Raw genomic sequence first — 23,565 nt, 5'->3', positions numbered from 1 at the left:
ATAATTTGGGACATGCTCAAGCTGACTTGCCCCAAATGGTAGAGTTAGAAACATACCAGGGGATTCCAATTCAATCCCATCAAGGTGGCATGTACCAATGCCATCTCACTATTCCAAGTGATCAATTTCAGTTCACAATTGATCATAATGAAAGGACTAAGAGTCAAAGGGAGCACATAAACAAGTCTAGTACCTGCTAACACTAACCGATGGAATAAATAAAGGGGAGAGTGATCCAACATGGGAAGTGAGATACTCAGCAGACTCATAGAATGGCAGATGTCCTAAACAGCACTCTGGCCTCAGAATCAGCCCTAAAGGCATTCGGATCTGGCTGAAAAGCCCATGAGAGTATTTCAGGCATGGAAAGCCAAGACACTCTGGCAAAAGATCTCTGCGAGTGAGATCCCAGTGGAAAGAACAGGTCTTCAAAGAAGGAGGTACCTTTCTCTGAAGGGAGGAGAGAACCTCCACTTTGACTATGACCTTGTCTAAACAAGATAAGAATCGGAGAACTCAGAGGGCTTCCATAGCCTTGGAAACTCATGACTGGAGCATAGGGAGACTACTGATGCCATAGACAGGAGTGTCAATTGGTAAAGTCAACAACAGGAGTCACTGTGCACTTACTCCTCATGTAGGATCTCTGTCCTTAATGTGCTGTGCATTGAGATTTAATGCTATAACGAGTACTCAAACAATATATTTCACTTTGTGTTTCTATGGGGGTGCAAACTGTTGAAATCTTTACTTAATGTATACTAAACTGATCCTCTGTAAAAAAAAAAAAAATTATCAACTTCCAACTTGACTCTTACTGGGATTAAACATGACAATAGGTCTGATCTGATTTCATCATCATTTAAAAAAATCATCTATTATTTTTCACTTTATGTTTCTGTGTGGGAGCAAACTGTTGAAATCCTTACTTAATGTATACTAAGCTGATCTTCTGTATATTAAGATAATCGAAAATGAATCTTGATGTGAATGGAAGGGGAGAGGGAGTGGGAAAGGGGAGGGTAGTGGGTGGGAGGGACGGTATGTGGGGGAAGCCATTGTAATCCATAAATCGTACTTTGGAAATTTATATTCATTAAATAAAAGTTAAAAAAAAAAGATGACAAATTCTAAAGGTGAAATAAACGGACCTTGACATGAAATTTGACAGAGACTTAATAGTTATATGTTCACATCACATATGCAGATACATGTACATATACATTTGTTGTTATTGGATTTACTTATCCTTGGAAGTGAGACTGATTCAGTCCAACTCATTTATCCCAAAAAAGCTTGAGACTTTTTCCATCACCCTAAGGACTTCTCTTTCCAAAAGAGGCTTTGAAGAGTTAAGAATCCTGAGTGTTTCCATACAGGCTGAATTCCTTCCCCTCACTTATCTCCATGCACTTTGGAGGTAGCATAAAGACTTGCTACCAAACTTTATAGAACCTCAGCCTGCTCAGCACTAAACTTCTGACATTTCTAGCTAGCTCTGCCTGCATCAGGACTTCTAGCTATCAGCTCTGCATCCTCTTTTGTTCTCCCGCCATATTCTACTCAATAGCAAGTTTTGTCAGCTCCACGTTTAATATATTTGAAGCTAAACACTTCAGACTACTTTTTTCTTCTGACTACAAACATCACTGGCCTAGAACTATTGCAGTAGTCTTTCTTTTAAAAAAAAAAGATTTTATTTATTTGAAAGGCAGAGTTACAGAGAGAAGTAGAGACAGAGAGAGAGGTCTTCTATCCACTGGTTCACTCCTCAAATGGCCCCAATGGCCAGAGCTGCACCAATCTGAAGCCAGGAGCTTCTTTCGGGTCTCCCACACAGGTGCAGGGGTCCAAGGACTTGGGCCATCTTGTACTGCTTTCCCAGCTCATAGCAGAGAGCTGGATCAGAAGAGGAGTAGCTGGGACTAGAACTGGTGCCCCTATGGGATGCCAGCACTTCTGGCCAGGGCGTTAACCCGCTGTGCCACAGCGCTGGCCTCTGCAGTAGCCTTTCACACTTCTGTTCCCACTCTTGCCCATCTGCAGCCTGCTCTGCCTGGAACATGAATGGGATCATGCAGTTCTCCTACCCAACATGCTCATGCTTCCCATCACACCTGAGATAAAATCCATAGTCCTTACAAAGCAAACAAGACTCACAAGATTTACCCACCTCTCTGACTTCATCTCCCGTCACACTTTGATCCAACCACCCTTGCCTTCTGGCGGTTCCTTGAACACACAAAGCTCATCCCTATATGGGATCTTTATACTTTCTTTCCTGTCCCAGAACACTCTTCTTCCATATTCTTAAGGCCTTTATTCATGCAAATTATTTTTTAAAATGTTGACAGAAGTCTATCATAGGTACCATAGGTGGGTGTAGGAATGGTCACTGTAAAAATCTTTAAGTTTTCCGGTAGGCTTAGAAATTTCCACAGTAAAGCATAAGGAGAAGGGGGTTACTATCTCAGAGCGGTTTACTCTGGCTGTTCTCTAAAACAGCACATGCATCTGCTATTTGTACTCTTATGCTGTTCACATTTTCTCATTAAAAAGCTACTTGTTGAGAGACCTCTGCTTCATTTTTTCACAATGGTTATCACTATGAGAAGTTATTTGTTCATTTTCCATCTCTTCCACTAGAACAATCTCCGATAGACCAGAGATTTCCTATGTTTTGCTCCCTCATGTATCTTCAAAGTTTGGTACATTTCCTAGGTGTTCATTAACTCTTGTTCAATGAATAAATGTGATTTAATCAAAGTTAGAGCATTGAGTGAACGAATTTCACCATGCCTTATATTCCTGTTATCCTTGGCCAACACCCAGAATATAAACCCCTCCAATGATTCCTCCTCTCCTGTACTTTTATACCCTTTATTCTGTCCTTTGCTTCTCCCTTTATACACCCCTTCTCTGTTCCTCTCACTGCACCCACCCAACCCTTCCACCTTGCCCTTTGGAAACTTCTCCCTAATTAACTCCTCTGCATCTTCAGCTTATAGAATTCTCTCATCAACTGCTTGTTGTAGCAGAAACCTTCCTGGTTCTTCCCCAAAAGCCAGAGCCTTCAAAGGTTCAGGAGACTGTTCATTCTCTAAATGCAGACACCAGAGATCCAGTAGCTACCACTGCCACTTTCAGACCACTCCTCCTCTCCTCATCCTCATGTAAATATCACTGGCTTTTGCCATTCAGTTTTGTACAACCTTTTCTTTGCTTGTTTGATGCTGTTATGTTCAAACTTCTGGTTACATTCCCTGAACTTTGAGTCAATTTTACTGTTCTTCCCCAAATCCAGTCCCTTGTTCCAAATGATTTTGCTGTTAGGATATAGCCATTCTTTCCTTGAAGGTCCTTGACTTTACTGTTAGAGACTTTTGATTCATTACATCAGAGCTGCCCATACCAATGACTGCATTCTGGACTATGTTACCATTGGGAATTATTTATTCTCTAAAGTCTTAAACTCTGGGGTAGGCGTTTGACACAGTGGACAGAGTGGCCGGGTTCAATTCTCAGCTCCACTTCTAATTCTAGCTTCCTACTAATGTGTACCCTAGGAGGCAAGAGGTGATGGCTTGGCCGGTGCCACAGCTCACTAGGCTAATCCTCTACCTGCAACGCCGACACCCTGGGTTCTAGTCCCGGTCGGGGTGCCGGATTCTGTCCCGGTTACTCCTCTTCCAGTCCAGCTCTCTGCTGTGGCCAGGAAGGCAGTGGAGGATGGCCCAAGTGCTTGGGCCCTGTACCTGCATGGGAGACCAGGAGGAAGTACCTGGCTCCTGTCTTCGGATTGGTGCAGCGCACCAGTGTAGCGGCTATTTGGGGAGTGAACCAACTGAAGGAAGACCTTTCTCTCTGTCTCTCTCTCTCTTACAAAAAAAGAAAAAGAAAAAAGAGAGGTGATGGCTCAAGTACTTGGGTTCCTGCCACCTAAAAGGGAGACCAGATTGAGTTCTGGACTCTGGCCTGTGACCTGGCCTGAGCTCAGCTTTTGTTGGAAGTTGGGGAATGTGCCAGTTGATCTAAGATTTTGCTGTCTGTCTGTATGCATCTCTCCCTGTGTGTCTTTTGGCGTTTCAAATAAAATTTTTAAATGTTTTAATTAAAATCTTAAACTCATGGGGCCAGCATTGTGAGACAGCAAGTTAATCTACCAGCTGCAACACCGGCATCCCATATGAGCACCATTTCAAGTCCCAGTTGCTCTATTTCCTATCCAGCTCCCTGCTAATGCACCTGAGAAAGCAGCATAAGATGGCCCAAGTACTTTGGGCCCCTGCCACCCACATGGGAGAATAACTTCAGCCTTGTCCAGCCGTGGCCATCTGGAGAGTGAAACAGCAGATGGAGTAGTGTGGTCTCTCACTCTCTCTCTGTCCCCCCACCCTTCCCCCTTTCTGTCTGTAGCTCTGACTTTCAGGTAAGTTAATAAATCTTAAAAAATCTTAAAAGCAGATACCCTATTCACTTACTTTTTGAGCTTTTGCACTCTTAACTCCCCCTACAACCATTATTTAACTTCATTAACATCCCTAGTTCCTTATTTCTCCTCAGTACCTTAATCTATCTACTTCCTGGCTTACTTCCCTAAACATCTCAGCTTTAGCTGCTTTGTCACCCATAACCTCAACACCCTTATCTTCTTCTGCTCCTACAGTATCTGCCATGCAACTCTCCAGTGCTGGCTCTACCTAGCCATTCAGATTCACATCCCAGCTTCTGACCACTGCAGAAGAAAAATCAAAGAATTGTGCAGATAGATATAAAGCTTTAATTTCCACTCTAACTTTAACCATCAGCACTGCCCATAAATCCTGTATTTCTCAGATCAGATCCTCCTCCATCCTTTACAGCAGCAACTTCAAATATTCAGCTCCCTCTTCAAACCTCCTCTTCCAGCACTTACCCCTCACACTCAGGCAGAGTCATCTCCTGCTTACAGAGAAGATACAGTGTACGGTAAGGGGACCCCTCTGCCCTTCCCTCTCACATTGCAAGCTACCTCTGTCAGAATCGTCTGCTTCACCATCTTTATCTCCTCTTCAGAGGAAGCAGAGGAAAATCAATACCTATTTCTGCTCTTGCTGTTACTCAGTCCTCCCTAATCCCACCAATTATGTCCTTTCTTGTTCCATTAATTTCTTTCCACGAATACTTCCTTCATCATGTTTCTAAAAATCTTTTGACTCTACTTATACCTTCTAGCTTCCATACTCACTTTCCCCTCTTAAATGAGTGATCTATTCACTTCACTACTGCCTAATTTAGCAACATTGTTTCTACCCATTCTACTCTCTTGTAATTGCCCTTGTCAAATTGATCAGTTGTTGTTTAAACCATCTGTTTTCCTGTCACTTTCTTAATTATCATCGCTGATTGTGGCATGAATGATCACTATCTTCTCCTTGACATTTTCTTTCCGTAGATTCCATTTCACCTTTATTTTTTGGTTTTCCTTTTATTTCTCCTGCCTAGATTCTCCTGTGTCTTTTGGCTGATTCATCACATTTTTCCTGTTGGTATTCTCTACAAGAAACTCCATTCTCTCCTTCTCCTGGAAAATCTCTTATCAATAGCTTCAGTTACTGCACTATTTCTAGGTCTTCACTTATTCTGCAGGTTCTATATTAGCTCCTTCTCTATCAGGTTTATACATGAGGCTGTTGCTTTTCGGAAGAAACTAATATTTTTTCTATAAGGGCTCAGATAATTAGTATTTTAAATGTTTACATGTTGTATGGTCTTTGTTGGAACCACTTAACTGCCATTATGGTGAAAAAAAAAAGTCACAGATAATATGTAAATGAATAGTCACAGATGTGTTCCAATAAAACTTCGTTTACAAAATAGGCAATAGGCCAGATTTGGCCTTTTGGCTATAGTTTGCCAACTCCAAATTAGGCAATCACTAAATTTAAAATATTTTAATTTATTTCCTTTAGTTTTGTGTTTATCAAAAAAAAAATCATCAAAATTCACTCATTCAGCATACTCTTATAAGGGGCCCACTATGTGTTAAACGTTAAGTTGGGCTCTGAGAACACAGAAATAAAAGATGTAGCTTCTGCTCCAAAGAAGGAGAACTAGAAGACCAACTCAGACTCTGTAATAGCCATCTAGGTGAAAAATTAAGACCTAAACCAAAGAGTGACAATAAGGATGGAAAATACAGATTTTAGAGATGGAATTCTAGGAACTGAAATGTATCAACTTGGATTCATTATTAAAATGTATTAAATATAAGATGTTATTTATAGGAGAACCTGGGGAAGGAGTGTGTGAGAACTCTCTGTGCTACCATCTCAATTGTTCTGTAAAATTTTAAAATTGAAAAGTGTTCTAAAAAATTAGCCCCATTAAAAAGAAAAAAACAGTACTTGCCATGCAAAGCAGCAGGAAAATATGACCAGTCAGGAGAAAAATCAAGCAGTAAAAACAGGTCCCAAATGATAACAATGATGGAATTAGCAACAAGGACATTAAAACAGTTATATCTTCCATCTGCTCAAGGAAGGTATGAGTACAATGAGGAGAGAAATGGAAGACTTTTATAAAAAGACCCAAAATGAAACTTCTAGAAATTAAATGTTTATGAAATGAAAATATCTTGAACAGCATTAATTAGTGCAGAAGAAAAGATAAGAGAACTTAAATAGCAAAAGAAACTATTCAAATGAAACACACGAATTAAAGCTTAAGTAGTGAGAATCAATGACATGAGACAACCTGACAATATCAAATTATCTAACATACGTAAAATCAGAATTCCAGAAGGAGGGGAGACAACAGGTATGGTAAAAAAAAAAATACTGGAAGAAATACTAGTAGATATTATTTCAAATTTGATGAAAACTACTAGCTCATAGATCCAAGAAGCTCAATGAACCACAAGCAGAATAAATATAAAGAAAATTACAACAAAACTCAGCATAATCAAATTAGTATATGCAAGTAGCATAAAAGCAAGTCTAAAAATAGACTCCCCGGGGTCGGGGGGAGATACAGTATATACAGAGAAATGAAGTTGAGGATGACTGTGAAGGGGCATGTGGGAACTTCCTGGGATGATGTAAGTTTTCTTTATCTTGATTATAGGGATGTTCACATAAGCGTATATGTCTGTCTAAACTCACCAAACTAATATACTTAACTAGTAAATTTGGGGTTGTCATTGTGACACAACAGGTTAAGCAGCACTTAAGATGCTGGCATCTAAGAGGTTGGTGCTGTGGCGTAACAGGTAAGGCCGCTGCCTGCAGTGCCGGCATTCCATATGGGTGCTGGTTCGAGTTCTGGCTGCTCCATTTCCTATCCAGCTCTCTGCTATGGCCTGGGAAAGCAGTAAAAGATGGCCCAAGTCCTTGGACCCCTGCACCCGCATGGGAGACCTGGAAGAAGCTCCTGGCTCCTGCCTTCGGATTGGCTTAGCTCCAGCCTTTGTGGCCAGCTGGGGAATGAAGCAGCAGATGGAAGACCTCTCTCTCTCTCTCTCTGCCTCTCCTTTCTCTGTGTAACTCTGACATTAAATACAAAAATCTTTAATAAATAAAATAATAAAAAGAAGATGCTGGCGTCCCATATTGGAGTACTGGTTCGAGTCCCAGCTGCTCCACTTCTGTTCCAGCTCTATGCTAATATACCTGGCAAAGCAGCAGAACAAGCCCAAGTGCTTGGGCCCCTGACACGATGTGGGAGATTTGAATGGAATTCCTGGCTCCTGACTTTAGCATGGCCCAGTCCTTGCCATTGCAACAATTTGGAGAGTCAATTAGTAGATGAGAGACATACTCCCTCCCTCCCTTTCTCCCTCCCTCCCTCCTTTCCACTCCCTCTCCTTTCCTCCCTCCCTCTAGATCTCCCTCTCCCTCTCTCTGTCACTCTGCCTTTCAAATAAGTAAATGAATAACTCTTTTTTATTGGTAAATTTTATTCTGTTGTTTATACTTCAGTAAAGGGTTTATTTTCCCCTGTCAATTCTCTGGAAAAATTTGTAATTTTCTTGGTCATAATTAAATCAGTAATTATGACAATCATGAAAATGGGTCTAAATGAATTCTGTAAAAACATTATTTAGAATTTTGTTTCTAGAAAAGATTTTCTTATAAAGATTTTTTAAAAACTTATATAGTGTTCTTGGAATGCCATCTATGTTATTTTGTCCTCATTCTTTTGGCATCCACAGGAACACAAAAACTTAGCATCCTTATTAGGCATATTTATTCAAATTATTGGTTTCCTACTGAAGATCTCTGCGCAATATCCTAAGATGTTCTACTCTGTGCTGTGACCGTCAAGCACAAAGAACCTGTAAACATCCCATGTGCATATGGAGAAATATGTGCAGAAACTTCCTTCCCCAGGGCAGAGAAGCCTCAGGGATTTATGGAGGTATTTTTGCAAGAGGACAAAATTTTGGCCACATTTAATAGAACAAACAAAATCATAGGCTGGGAATAAATTCTAATATCAGATTCATCTGTTAACTGATACAAAGCCATAAGTTCTTAGGTATAACTCCAAAAGAAGTTCAGTCATACCAACTAAGTCTCCTTTTGGCTAAACTCCATCTTTCTTCCCGTACCAGAGTCTAAAGACCTAATTAGGGCCTCAGAAGAGTCTCCAGGAATGAAGCATAATTAGGAGTCCAGGTCGCTACCCACTTGATACCTGGAAGGATGGTGGACTGCATTTCCCTCCATATCATATACTGGATGGGACCCTTGAACTGGCCTGGGTTCAACTTTCTGGAGATAAGGTCCCTGGGTGTCAGCACCTTCATTCCTTGCTCCAAGCTGAAGGGGAAATAAATCATTTATTTGTAGACATTCTCCAGGAGCTGAAGAACGGGCAGTAAGAGTACCATGGGGGAAACACTTACCTATCCAAAAGATTTGTGATGTCCTAGAAGAGGAAAGGAGAAATAGACAAGTCAGACATCTGTTCATCAACTCCAGAGACTCCTTTGGTGATTTGGCCACCACTAGAATTTGATCATCACCTGCTATCCTATGTAGATAGGCCCCCTCTCCACCAACTGCTTTCATCCTCCATATGCCTTTTCTGGTCTGCATCCCTGATCTCATCCAGGATAAACTGACCTTACCTTGTCTTGACTTTCTAGAATTCCCTTTTATAAAGGATAAGAGGGAAATCAATAAGACAGTAAAGTTTAAGCTTTTCTTTTTGTTGTAACCTATCCTTTCAAATAGTATCACCAGAAAATCCAGTCCAAGCACACTTTTCCTTCTGGCTAACTAAACTTCTAAGTGCTGAATTCTGTCAACTTAGAAGTGAAACTTTAGGTAGCAAAATTTGGCAAATAACTTTTCAAATATGTCACCTTATGATTGCTGAACCCAAGTCAAAGATACAAATCAAGCTGCAAACATTCTTATGTTTAGATATAAAGCTTTAAAGTTGGTTAGGGAGAAATACTAAACCACACTGTTATTAATGGCATTTTTTTAAAAAATGTTAATTTATATTTGAAAAGCAGAGCAACAGAAAGAGATCAAAAGGTAGAAAGATCTTCTATTTACTAGTCAGTCCTCAAAAGTCTGCAACAGCCAGAGCTTGGTCAAGCCAAAGTTAGGAGCCAGAAATTCCACGCAGATCTCCTATGTGGTTGGCAGGGACACAGGTACTTGAGCCATTATCTGCTGCCTCCCAGGGTACGCATTAGCAGGAAGTTCAGTGAAAGTCAGAGTCTGGACTCAATCCCAGGCACTCCCATATATGCAGGAATCTCAAGCAACTGCCTAACCCTCTGTACCACAGTGTCCCACACTATGAATGAGTTGGTTCTTTTTTTTTTTTTTTTAATTTTTATTTGACAGAGTTATAGACAGTGAGAGAGTGACAGAAAGGTCTTCCTTCCGTTGGTTCACCCCCAAGATGGCCACTACGGCCAGCGCTGCGCCGATCCAAAGCCAGGAGCCAGGTGCTTCCTCCTGGTCTCCCACATGGGTGCAGGGGCCCAAGCACTTGGGCCATCCTCCACTGCACTCCCGGGCCACAGCAGAGAGCTGGACTGGAAGAGGAGCAACCGGAACTAGAACCAGATGCCCATAAGGGATGCAGGCACTGCAGGCGAAGGATTAACCAAGTGAGCCACAGTGCCGCCCCTATGAATGAGATTTTATTATCTTCTTTTTCTAGGAGGATGACAGTAAACCCATCTGCTGAGCCAAAAACAAAAGTACCTTCCTGCTTTATTCCCAGAAAGACTTAAAAGCACTAGAGTAGTTTCACTTTGTTTTTCCCCTAGTGAAAAGTCACTTCCACATCCTCTTCAGCCCTCTTCCTCCCTCTGAGTGTACCTGCAGTCGCGTTGGGGTGGAGCCTCACCTTGAGGAAGTCGAAGGAGTTCTGCTGTTCCATCCGTACCTGAATGCTAACCAGCATATCCTTGGCCAGGAGACACTGCTCCTGAAGCTGGTTCAAATTCAACTCCATCTCCTCATTCAAGGTTTTGCCCTCTTCCCGGAGCTCATTTAGAATGTCCTTTTCTTTGCTGTGCAGGAACTGATGCAGCTTTAGAAACTCCAAGGACACATGTTGCTGTAGATGTACCTTGTTTTCCTGGAAACCTCCACGATCATCAGCATGGTTATTACTGAGACAAGGACTTGGGGACAGGGGCCCACACCACTAATGCCCACTCAGCTTGAGAAAGATCATCACAAGCAAAATGCATACAGTGTCAACATTCATCCATATTAAAAGGAATCTTTTAGGAGACTTACTCCTTCTTTCCCAGCTAGTTTAGTGATTCAGGATGGAATAGCAAAAGTGTTCCTATTGCAGCACTAAGATGGCAACCAATGCCGTATTAAATAAACTTGTGAAGTTCATCAAACATCCTAGAATGAACAGTAACCTCCAGATTGGCAAACCAATATCTACCAAGTTGTGCTGTTAGATTGGGATCATAAGGGGGCTTGAAGAATTGCCCTTATCTGGGACTGGAGGGGATGCTATTCCTGCTGTCAGAACAATATAAAAGAATCAGGTTCTGAGCAATGTCTGAAGCACTAAAATTGAAAATTGCTGCACATGAAGCTCTTTTCTTGAGTGACCTCACCATCCTCACATATGAACCATCTGACATCCTCCTGGCTTCTTAGTTCTTCATCCTCCTCATTTCCAATGATTTCCAGCTTTATCCACTCATTCCCACTGTTATAGTGGGGGTTTTACCATCCCCAGTAATTGCACCATCTCCAAAATAACTTTTTCTGCTCCAAGCTCACTTACTCAGGGGCCCCTATTGCAGCCTTTACTGGATCTCTTTTATACCTCCTATGCGTTGACTCCTCCCTCTCTATTCAATTTCTCTCTTTATGTCTGCTCTTACCCAGCTTGTATTCCATGATCCATAATTATTACTGAACTCTTAAGACAAGCTCAACTCCCCCTTCTAGCTCACACTTTTCTAGTTTCTCTTTTACCTTTCTCTCTACTATTTCTCAGTCTTGTTTATTGGTTCCACTTTCTCTAACCAAGCTCTATAAATATCAGGATTACAGGATAGTCTATCATGGGCCCTTTCCCATTCTCATTCTACACTTTCTTTCTAGACAATATCCTTTCCTCTCATGGATTTAATTGCCATTTAACTCTGACTTCTTCCCTAGACCAATTTCTGAACTCCAGATACCTACATTCAAGTATGTATCTGAGTTCTCCATTCATCTCTCATATCTCATCAGTCATTACATCCAAGTAATTGTTTTCTCCAAAGCTTATGCTCAAGCTGTTTATTTCTCTGCGTCTCCACTGCCTGTCTAGTCCAACCCACCATGATCATTCTCTACAACCCCTGCAGTAATTCTCTAAGTACTGTCTTTCTCACTGCCTCTCCAATCCATTCTCCATACAGCCACCACAGTGGTATTTTCAAAATGAGATGAAACCATGTCTAAACCCTTTAAAAGCTTCTCATTATTTGTAGGATGAAGTTCAAAATTCTTAACGTTATCTACACAAGAGTCTACACAGTTGGGCCCATATCTTTCTTTTCAATATCACCTTGCTTAGCATGCTACAGCTTTGTTGGCCTTTTCTCTGTTTAACATATTAACGAACTTCCTGTTCCTAGAACATTCTTCTCCAGGCCATCTCTTTCATATTCCCCTTACCAAGTTCACTTGACTAAGATATGTATCCTTCTCTTCAGAGCATAACCCTCCCCCAGCCTGGATTAGGTTCTCCATATATATACTTTCATCCTACCTTATATTTTCATTTATAGTACTTATCACACATTGCTTCTCAGCCTTTTGGCTAAGATCAAGTGTAGTACTTATCACCATTGTTGTTGATAAGAATATTTAATTAACATCTGTTTTCCACATCTAGCATGTATTACAATGTCTGATCTACTCAAATATTTATTGAACAAATGAATGCTGACTCTGATAGTTAAACTGAGAACTCTTAAAGATTTCCTTCTTCCCCTAAGTCTACCATATTTCTCCTTCTAGATATCAAATGCCAGAGAAGGCACTCCAACAAGTATTAATGAAGAGACAGAATTCCCAGCTTAATCCCCAGTCTTAGGGGCTGATTTTCCAAATCTCTAACCATTAATGTGGTCCTAGAATTCCTGAGAAGTTTAAAGTATAGGCAATATTTGATTTGATGGTAGCTAAGATCAAATAGGATAGGAAAAAATAAGCAAGTTGAGAGACCTTGGTCCAGAGGCACCTTGTTATAAACCCAAAAGAAAGGAAGGTATTTCTTTGGATGTAGCAATCTTTAGTGAATGTTTCTGGTAAACTCTTATTTTTCCATGGACAAAGAGAAAGTCTAGACAGATATCAGCCCCATAATAATCACCTAGTGATTAGCCCTCCAAAAGGATCAACATACTGGGGGAATGGTCAGTTTGCTCTGTTGATCAGCTATTGGGAACCTACTCCACCACCGTATTCATTCCTACTCTGCAGAATCAGTTTTCTAATTCAGTTGTCCGGGTGCCAGTTAGCATTTTAATAGTATATGTGCAGGTACTTTTGCACTCACACAGCTCAAGAAGAATGTATTCTGGCTCTATTTCATAACAGCCCTACCCTGACCCTCACCTTGTACGCAGCAATAGCGTCCTTCTGCATGTTTCTCAGAGATTGAAGCTCCTTCAGGGTTGTCTCCAGTTGACCCTGCTGAATGGCAAGCTCCTCCTGGGAACACCAAATGGAATTAACCCAAACCAACTTGAAAGATAAAGAGCCAAAAAGGACATCTCTCCCAAAGCTTCAGTGTGCCAGAGAAAGTGAATTCTTGCTACAGAAATCTTTCCCAGGCCAGTGTTGTGGCACAGCTGGTTATGCTGTCCCTTGGAACACTGGCATCCCATTTCAGAGCACCACTTTGAGTTCTGGCTGTTCAGCTTCCAATCCAGTCCATACTAATGTGCCTAGAAAGTAACAGAAAATATCCCAAGTACTTGAGTCCCTACCACCCAACTGGGAGACCCAGATAAAGTTCCAGGCTCCTAACTTGGTCCTGACCCAGCTCTGGCTGTTGTGGTCATCGGGGGAGTGAACCAGTGCATGCAAGATTTCTCTCTCTCTCTCTCTCTCTCTCTCTCTCTCTCTAGCTCTCGCTCTCATTCTCTTGCTCTGCCTTTCAAATAAAATTCTTTTTTTTATATTTTATTTATTTGAAAGACAGTTACAGAGAGAGAGAGAGGGAGAAAGAGAGAGAGAGAGAGGTCTTCCATCTGCTGGTTTACTCCCCAAATGGCTGCAATGACCAGGGCTAGGCCAGGCTGAAGCCAGGAGCCAAGACCTTCCACCAAGTCTCCCATGTGGGTACAGGAGCCCAAGGACCTGGAGCATCCTCTGCTGCTTTCCCAGACACATTAGCAGGGAGCTGGATAGGAAGTGGAGCAACCAGGATTTGAATTGGCACCCATTTGAGATGCCAGTGCTGCAGGCAGCAGCTTTACCTGCTATGCCACAGCGACAGCTCCTATAAGTTTTAAATTAAAAAAAAAAAAAAGGTTTTCCCCTTTCCCCTGTATCATAGCTCCCATATTTTTCAAGGACTATGAAGAAAATTACAAGCAGAAAAATTTAGTTTTGCTCTAATAGTTAACTATAGGGGTTTGAAAAAGATAATGGAACTCAATACATTTTCCACTCTAGTTATACTGTTCTCATCTATACTTTTACTTATGTTGTCCTCAATTGGAATACTTGTTTCTTCCTCCTACTCGTTCAAATTCCAGTTCAAGCCCTATCCTTTTTCTTTCATTATGCATACCCTATCCAGCTTTCTCTGATCACAGAAATTCTAAACACTTATGAATTACAAACATAACAAAATTTAACTCCCCATAGTAGACTATTTGATATTTCTTCCATTATTTTAATCACTTTAAACTTGAATAGACTTGAAAACCTTTCTAATGAGAGCATCATTATTCTGCAATGTTTGGTAGAGTGCTGTCATGGCAGAGTCTAAGCAAATATTTGACTGAAGGGGGAGAGTTCCACTGTCCCATTCCTGTAAGCAGCAACTGTAGAGAAAGAACTCTGCCAGCTGCATTGTATTTCCTGAGCACTCTGAGCTTCTCTTTATCATCATTGGAATAAAGTGAACTTAGAAGACAGAAGAGGCTACAAAAGATTTTCCCTAGCTTTCCTAAGGGGTTGTGTGAAGCCTGGGCTCACCCACCATGAAGAAACGGACAGCATCGGAGATTTGCAGGAGCTCCTTAGATTGCCCCACAGACAAACGGGCATCCTTGCATTGAAAGCAGATCAGTTTCCCGTCTGGCTTACTGAACAGCTTCAGGTTCTCTCCATGCTCTGGGCACTGTGGGGGGCCCTTGAGTAGGGGTAGCTTCTTAATCTTCTCCACCAGCTTCTCTAGTACAAGATTGAACGTACAGTTGCTGTATTGACATAACATTTGACACTCAGGACAGAATGTTTCCTTAGCTTTCAGCTTCCAAAAGTTTTGGATACAGGCCTGGCAGAAGTTGTGACCACAGCTTAGCATTAGTGGGTCACGGAACCAGTCGTCACACAGTGGGCAGTGTAGCTCCATAGTAATATCTTGTATCACCCCTTTGGACGGCATGTGGGTGATTGAATCATTCACTTCAACATAGTTGCCTGGATCTGTGTTGGAGGAGGGTCTGGAGGATACCTTTGGAAAAGAATAGCTTAAATGAGTTTCTCTTCCTCATTGTCCATTTCAGCACTCTAGGACGGTGGCCTCTGTTCCTAAAAGAACTGAGAATTGACAGAACTAGAATAAAAGTACAAAATCTCACCTTTGAAACTGATCCAATAAATTCAGTGTTTTTCTAACATAATAGCTTATGATACTGTTTAAACTTTAATAGGGAGTCAAGGCCCAAGAAAAAAGACTGCTCAACCAAAGAAATATGTATTGTTTACATCCCTCTCACCACCTACTTTCTATATGTGTCAGTAGAAAGTTTTACTTTCAGCTGCAGGTCTAGTAGTTATTAGCCTTGTTTTGATTTTCTAGAAATCATTTACAAAGCATTGGAATATCAGTCAGTTTCCTCAGCCATTGGCATGATATCATCAACCATCCAGGCCTTTCTCCACTCCAGTCCTTATTTAAAAACACGTATGTGCTGCTTGTGGACTGGCAGAGAGGGTCTGGCAATGGTGCATAACTGTGAGGTTGGAGGGGCAGGAAAACTGATCTCGGATGGGGCCCACACCATCTATGTCGGGGTTGGGAGCAGGTGATTTTGGAGATATCGTAGCCTGTATTCCTCCACTAATGTTGTCAAAGATAGAAACTAGTTGGCTTATCCAGTTCTGTGAGAACCAGAACAGATAAACTGTTAACATTCTCTCTTTTTCTCTGTCCCATCATATATATTTATATATCTGTCCATCTGCCTTTCAAATAAATAAATAAATTTCATAAATAAAAGGGCATCTTGAAAGCAGCAAGAGAGAAGTGACTTATCATATGTAAAAGATCCTCCGTAAGATCAACAGCTGACTTCTCTTCAGAAGACATAGAGACCAGAAAGTAGCGAGATATTTGAAATGTTGAAAGGAAAAAAAAAAAAAGACAAACTATCAATCAAGAATTCTATATCCATAAAAAATATTTGTCAAAAATGAAGGATGAATTGAGACATTCCCAGATAAACACAAACTAAAGATTTTCCTGGTATATCTACCTTATAAGAAATAGCTAATATGCCTGCTCTACATAAACTATTATAGGGAATCTTTTATATTAAAGTGAAAGGACACTAAATAATTCAAAACCATTTAAATACAATAAAAGTAACTACATAAGTAAATATAACAGCTAGTAATGTTGCAGTTGATGGTTTCTAACTCATCTTTTTCCCCATATGATTTAATAGACAATGGATAAAACTATGATTATACATCTGTGTTAACGGATACAGTGTATAAAAATATAATTTATTCAACAGCAATATAAAGGAGGATATGGAGCTGAAAAAAGAGCAGAATTTTTCTACTAAAATTTTCTGTTTTATATTACTGAAACCAAGTATTAATAACACTGGATTATTATAAAGTTAGCATATTAACTGTCACCTCCTGGGTAATCACTAAGGGAAAAACCCCTAAATATAAAGAAAATGAAAAGAGAAGGGGGTCAAAAGTGTACACTAGAAGAAAGGGAAGAAGGAAGTGATGGATAAACTTAAAAATGAAGATAACACATTGTGATGGTTGATTTTTGATATCAACTTGACTGAGTTGAAGGATGCCTTGAGAATTTGTAAATCATCCTCAGCATATCCATAAAGGGGTTTCCAGAGAAGATTGGCGGTAGGTCAGTGAACTGAGTGGGGCAGATTAGTCCTGAATATAAGTGGGAACCATCCAATCAACCAGGGAGCCTAGATAGGATAGGACAGCTTCCCTGGCCCTCTAACTGGCTATCATGCCTCTGTGATCATGTGACTCCATGTGCTATATCCAACTATATAAATGTATATTCTATTGGTTCTTTTCCTATAAAGAACCCTAATACACACATATAGAAAATAAATAACAGAATCTCATAAGCAAGTTTTTCTTATCAGTAATTATTTATATGAAAGTGGATTAACTTCTAAATAAAGGAATAAAGGCAGAGATTGGGAAAGACATAAAAAGAACATAATCCCACTATATACTACATATCTACAGGAGATTTACTTTAGATCCAAAGACACAAACAGGTTGAAAGTTTATGAATGGTAAGATACTGCTTACATATTGTTTCCAAAGAGATATTGACTATGTTAATATCAGACAAAATACATTTTGTTTTAAGAAAAAAAGGACATTATATATTTTAATGTATTTTAGGGCTTGAACTTATTAAAAATTTTATTTTCATTTTATTTGAAAGTCAAGAGAGAGAGAGAGAAATCCGTCTGCTGATTCCTCGAAAAGTTAAACATAAAATTACCATATGACCTAGCAACTCAAAGGTATATACCGGGGCCAGTGCTGTAGCGGGTTAAAGCCCTGGCCTGAAGCGCCAGCATCCTGTATGGGCACCGGTTCAAGTCCCAGCTACTTCACTTCCAATCCAGCTCTCTGCTGTGGCCTGGGAAAGCAGTATAAGATGGCCCAAATCCTTGGGCCCCTGACCCACGTGGGAGACCCAGAAGAAGCTGGCTTCTCCTGGCTTTGGATTGGCTCAGCTCCAGCCATTGCGGCCATCTGGGGAGCGAACCAGCAGATGGAAGACCTCTCTCTTTGTCTCTACCCATCTCTGTAACTCTTTCCAAAAAAAAAAAAAAAAAAAATCTTTAAAAGAAAGAAAAGAGCTCCCTAGGCCTCCTCTCTCATATTCCTGTTTGATGTTCACTATATTTGGCAATCTTGTCTCATAGATTGTAGTACAAGTAAGTATTTCATGTCCAAAGCTTATTATAAATAGTATGTCTGTTGGGGACAGGAGTTGTAGCACAGCAGTTAAAATGCTGCTTAGGGTACCTGCATTCCATATTAGAGTGCACAGCCACAAGTGTTGGCTCTGCTTCCAATCCAGCTTCCTGCTAACACACACTCTGGGACACAGCAAGGGATGACTAAAGCACTTGGGTCCCTGCCACCCAGAGAGATGAGTTCTGGGTTCATGGCCTCAGCCTGGCCCAGGCCTGGCTGTTCCTGGCATTTGGGTAGTGAACCAGCCAATGCAAGACCTCTATATTCTCTCTCTCTCTCTCTCTCTCTCTCTCTCACCTTCAAATAGATAAATAAATCTTTTTAAAAATAGTATGTCTATTTTTCATTCTCCTTATGACTTTGACTTAAAGAAGAATATTTTTCTAAGAAAGGAAAGAAAAATTGCTGTTTTTATTCCACAGTTTAAAAACCAAAGCTTAAAATTGTTTGACACATTATCCAACATTTCTGTGTATTTTTTTTCTCTTTTATTTATTTATATAATTATTTATTTATTTATTTATTGACAGGCAGAGTGGACAGTGAGAGAGAGAGACAGAGAGAAAGGTCTTCCTTTTTGCCGTTGGTTCACCCTCCAATGGCCGCCGCGGCCGGCGCGCTGCGGCAGGCACACTGCACTGATCCAAAGGCAGGAGCCAGGTGCTTCTCCTGGTCTCCCATGGGGTGCAGGGCCCAAGCACTTGGGCCATCCTCCACTGCACTCCCTGGCCACAACAGAGAGCTGGCCTGGAAGAGGGGCAACCGGGACAGAATCCGGCGCCCCGACGGGGACTAGAACCCGGTGTGCCGGCGCCGCAAGGCAGAGGATTAGTCTAGTGAGCCTCGGCACCGGCCACATTTGTGTGTATTTAGAGAAGGGTGTGTGAGTGTGTATATGTGAGAAGAGGTCAGAGATATTTCAACATGTCTTCAGTATACCATCTTGACCAGTTGGATAATGGACTTTGAGCAATAATCAATGTAGATGCCTTTCCTATTACAAATTGGATTTCCCTTCAGCCCACAGGAACTCAAAATCAATATTTAGCAGTGGGGCCGGCGCCGCAGCTCACTAGGTTAATCCTCCGCCTAGCGGCGCCGGCACACCGGGTTCTAGTCCCGGTCGGGGCGCCGGATTCTGTCCCGGTTGCCCCTCTTCCAGGCCAGCTCTCTGCTATGGCCAGGGAGTGCAGTGGAGGATGGCCCAGGTGCTTGGGCCCTGCACCCCATGGGAGACCAGGAAAAGCACCTGGCTCCTGGCTCCTGCCATCGGATCAGTGCGGTGCGCCGGCCGCAGCGCGCCGGCCGCGGCGGCCATTGGAGGGTGAACCAACGGCAAAGGAAGACCTTTCTCTCTGTCTCTCTCTCTCTCACTGTCCACTCTGCCTGTCAAAAAAAAAATATATATATATATATATTTAGCAGTGAAAGAGAAAATATAACTACTAGATTTAACTGTCATTCCCATAGTCCCTGCTAAGGTTCTGGCCTAAACATACCAGATGCCCTCCACTTGTTCTCCCAGACCGCAGATGGGCTTCTGACCCATTCCATAAGCTGTCCAGCAACCTAAGAATCATCTGGTGCCAAAAGATGATATTGGCAAAACAGAGCCTCGTATGAATTTGAATCTGGAAACAGAGAATCAGGAAATGAAAAGCGGGAGCAGAAGCTTAAGGATTGTTGTGAGGTAGAGTTTGGATGACAATTAATGCATGGAAAGTCATGAGGTAACAACCTAACAGATGAGTTTTAAACAGAAGGCAAAAGGAATGCAGAGATGCAGGGTGGGGAGAGTTAGTTGGTTGAGACAGAACTAGAGAAAGAAACAAATGTAAGCAGTGGCTGTGGTACGATCGCCACTGTACTGTCTTTGGCTCTTCCTAGATTCCTGTGCCTAGGACCATGCTTTGCCATAGTATAGGCTTAACTAGTGTTTTTTGTTTTTGTTTTTGTTTTTGACAGGCAGAGTGGACAGTGAGAGAGAGAGAGAGAGAGAGAAAGGTCTTCCTTTTGCCGTTGGTTCACCCTCCAATGGCCGCCATGGCTGGCGCGCCACGGCCGGTGCACCGCGCTGATCTGATGGCAGGAGCCAGGTACTTCTCTGATCTCCCATGGGGTGCAGGGCCCAAGCACTTGGGCCATCCTCCACTGCACTCCCTGGCCACAGCAGAGGACTGTCCTGGAAGAGGGGCACCCGGGACAGAATCCGGCGCCCCTTGGGCACAGTGGGTTAACGCCCTGGTCTGAAGTGCCGGCATCCCATATGGGCGCCAGTTCGAGACCCGGCTGCTCCACTTCCTGTCCAGCTCTCTGCTATGGCCTGGGAAAGCAGTGGAGGATGGCCCAAGTCCTTGGGCCCCTGCACCCGCGTGGGAGACCCAGAAGAAGCTCCTGGCTCCTGGCTTCAGATTGGCGCAGCTCCAGCCGTTGCGGCCATCTGGGGAGTGAACCATCGGATGGAAGACCTCTCTCTCTGCCTCTGCCTCTCCTCTCTCTGTGTAACTCTGCCTTTCAAATAAATAAATAAATCTTTAAAAAAAAAAAAAAAAAGAATCCGGCACCCCGACCAGGACTAGAACCTGGTGTGCCGGCGCCGCAAGGCGGAGGATTAGCCTAGTGAGCCGCGGCACCAGCCTTAACCAGTGTTTTGAGGATTGGGTATTTTTCCATCTAGTAAGTGAAGTTACATCTTTGCTTAAGGTAACTTGTCTGAATCTCTGCTCTTGTAATAAACCATTTACCGTGGCACTCTACTCAATTTTTTCTTTAGAGTAGAGAGAGCTTGCTAAACAGTCATTTAATGATGTTACAGATCTGCGTCATTTTTGACTTATTTAATCTATCCTTTGACGTTTGTGATAGGCTCCTGTCCTAGCTCTCCTGCCTCTGATCATTCCCTGCCTTGGGTGGTTTTCTTTCTGTTTCTTATTCTCTTTCGTCCAAGCAATCACTGTGGTCCATCCTCAGCTGTCTTCTCGCTCTGTACTGTCGTCTCACTAAGTGAGCCATTCATTCACAAGACTTCACATCTGTAAGGGTAACTCCCAAATATGTATTTCTGAGCCCACGACTGGGTCTTTGAAAATCAACATAACCGAAACAGAACTTACATTTCTCCCTCAGTCAGTTCCTTCTCTTGACTTCCCTATTTCTGCTTTTTTTTCTTCCAGTTTTGAAATCTGAAGTACCCTCACATGTTTTTTCTCTTCTTCCTTCCTCATAATCTAATTAATGGCAAAGTCTAGCTAATAATAATAACAATTGCTAGCCCTTCTCTGCCTCCAAAATCTGCTGATGCTCTTTGTCGCCTACCAAAATACAATCTCTGAGTTTTATTTAAAGGGTCCCAGAATTCAGAATTCCCTACTATATGCTGAAAAATCACATTTCTAGTCTTACTTTCCATGATTGTGTTGTGTACTATAAATTTTAATTCATAATCTTCTTGCAAATTAATAATTCGTTTAAGTTTCATTAACCAAAAGGAACAGGAGTTTTTTTTTAAAGGTTATTTCATTTTTTTAAACTAGAGTAAGTGGGAAATTCTTTAAGAGTAAAAAGGAAGGCCGGCGCCGCAGCTCAATAGGCTAATCCTCCACCTGCGACACTGGCACACTGGGTTCTAGTCCCGGTCGGGGCGCCGGATTCTGTCCCGGTTGCCCCTCTTCCAGGCCAGCTCTCTGCTGTGGCCAGGGAGAGCAGTGGAGGATGGCCCAAGTGCTTGGGCCCTGCACCCCACGGGAGAACAGGAGAAGCACCTGGCTCCTGCCATCGGATCAACACGGTGTGCCGGCCACAGCGCAGCGGCCATTGGAGGGTGAACCAACGGCAAAGGAAGACCTTTCTCTCTCTCTCTCTCACCCAGAAAAATATGCCTACCAAAGAATATACAAGTACAAAAAGCATTGCATTTTAAGCCAGTCAGTGCTGTTTTGAAAAACTTTAAAAATTAGAGAGCAATTCCGAATAAGATAAAACTTGGGGAATTTGACCAATAAAATGAACAAGGAGAAGTGTGATCCTGGCAAATGTAGTGTCTTTTGAAGATGAATGTCATTTAGTGATGTGTTTATCAAATATATTTATTTATTTATCTTTAAAGATTTATTTATTTATTTGAAAGGCAGAGTTACAGACAGAGAGAGGGAGAGACAGAAGATCTTCCATCTGCTAGTTAACTACCCAAATGGCCCCAATGACCAGAGCTGGGCCTATCTGGAGCCAGGATCCAGGAGCTTCTTCTGGGTCTCCCACATGGGTGCAGGGGCCCAAGAACTTGGGCCATCTTCCATTGCTTTCCCAGATGCACCAGCAGGGAGCTGGATTGGAAATGGAACAGCCAGGACTCAACTGGAGCCTATATGGGATGCTGGTGCAGCACCCACTATGCCACAGCACTGGCCCCTTAAAATATATTTAGATTGGGGGTCAGCATCATGGCATAGCAGGTTAAGCTGCCACGTGTGACATCAGCATCCCATATGGGTGCCACTTTGTGTCTCAGCTGCTTTACTTCTGATCAGCTCCTGAGAAAAGTAGTGGAAGATGGCCCAAGTGTTTGGGCCCCTGCCACCAACATGGGAGACCTGAAGGAGTTCCAGGCTCCTGGCTTCAGCCATGTGTGGAATGAACCAGCAGAATGGAAGGTTCTCTCTCTCCCTCTCTCCCTCTCTCCCTCTCTCCTTCTCCCTCTCCCTCTTTCTCTGTGACTCTTTAGATAGCTAAATAGCTAGCTAGCTAGCTAGCTAGATAGATAGATAGATAGACACACACACACACACACACATTTAAATGGGCAGACATTTTGCATAGCAGTTAAGACACTGTTTGGGAGGTCTGCATACCTTATCAAGAGTACTTGATTCAAGTCCTAGCTCTTCCACTTTCAATCCTGCTTGGTCCCAATCACAGACTTGGATTGGGATCTGGGCTTCTGACTTTGGCCTGGCCCAGACCTGGCTATTGCATGCATCTGGGGAATGAACCAGTGGATGGAAGATCTCTGTCTGTCTCTCTGTCACCCCTCCCCATCCCTTTCAAAGAAAATGAAATAGATAAATGATAAGTAAATAAATACTTTAAAAAAAAGATTTATTTATTTATTTGAAAGAGTTACACAGAGAGAGAAAGAGAGGCAGAGAGAGAGACAGGTTCCACGTGGGTACAGGGGCCCAAGGATTTGGGCCATCTTCCACTGCTTTCCCAGGCCATAGCAGAGAGTTAGATCAGAAGTAGAGCAGCCAGGACTTGAACCAGTGCCAATATGGGATGCCAGCAATGCAGGCAACGGCTTCACCCACTACGCCACAGTGCCGGTCCCAATAAATACTTTTTGAAAACATAAAATATATTTAAAGTTGATAGTGATTATCAAGGGTGAGGCAAGAGGGAAAGAGAAGTGATTGACAATGGATATGACATTTCTTTGGAGAGTTATGAAAATGTTCTGAAATTAGTGGTAGTGTATACATTTTTGTGTCTACGCTAAAAGAACACTGAATTGTATACTTCAAAAAATTGAATTGTATGATATGAAAAACATATTTAATGTCATTTATTATTGATATTATATGATTTTTTTCTAGTTAATTCATTTTTCCAGTTGAGGTTTTTTCCATTACCCCAACTT

At 42.0% G+C, this 23,565-nt stretch overlaps 1 protein-coding gene and 1 pseudogene across 1 annotated transcript in view; one reads left to right on the top strand and one right to left on the bottom strand.

The window, feature by feature from the left end:
• The window catches only part of TRIM69 (tripartite motif containing 69), a 51,627-nt gene that overhangs the window by 5,777 nt on the left and 22,285 nt on the right, over positions 1-23,565 (bottom strand). Inside the window, exons 4-8 of the mRNA XM_017348076.4 lie at positions 14,692-15,168; positions 13,095-13,190; positions 10,357-10,590; positions 8,888-8,910; positions 8,677-8,801 (exon numbers count right to left, since the gene is read on the bottom strand). Of these exons, the coding sequence (XP_017203565.1) occupies positions 8,677-8,801; positions 8,888-8,910; positions 10,357-10,590; positions 13,095-13,190; positions 14,692-15,168 (955 nt within the window). The remainder of the gene's footprint in view (positions 1-8,676; positions 8,802-8,887; positions 8,911-10,356; positions 10,591-13,094; positions 13,191-14,691; positions 15,169-23,565) is intronic.
• Positions 12,275-12,368, top strand: LOC127484087 (U2 spliceosomal RNA; annotated as a pseudogene).

Source organism: Oryctolagus cuniculus, chromosome 12 (genome assembly GCF_051225735.1).
Source record: "Oryctolagus cuniculus isolate XC-2025 breed Fujian yellow rabbit chromosome 12, ASM5122573v1, whole genome shotgun sequence".
Lineage (NCBI taxonomy): Eukaryota > Metazoa > Chordata > Mammalia > Lagomorpha > Leporidae > Oryctolagus > Oryctolagus cuniculus.
Note: the sequence above shows the minus strand (reverse complement) of the source record. Positions and strands in the feature narration are given on the sequence as shown.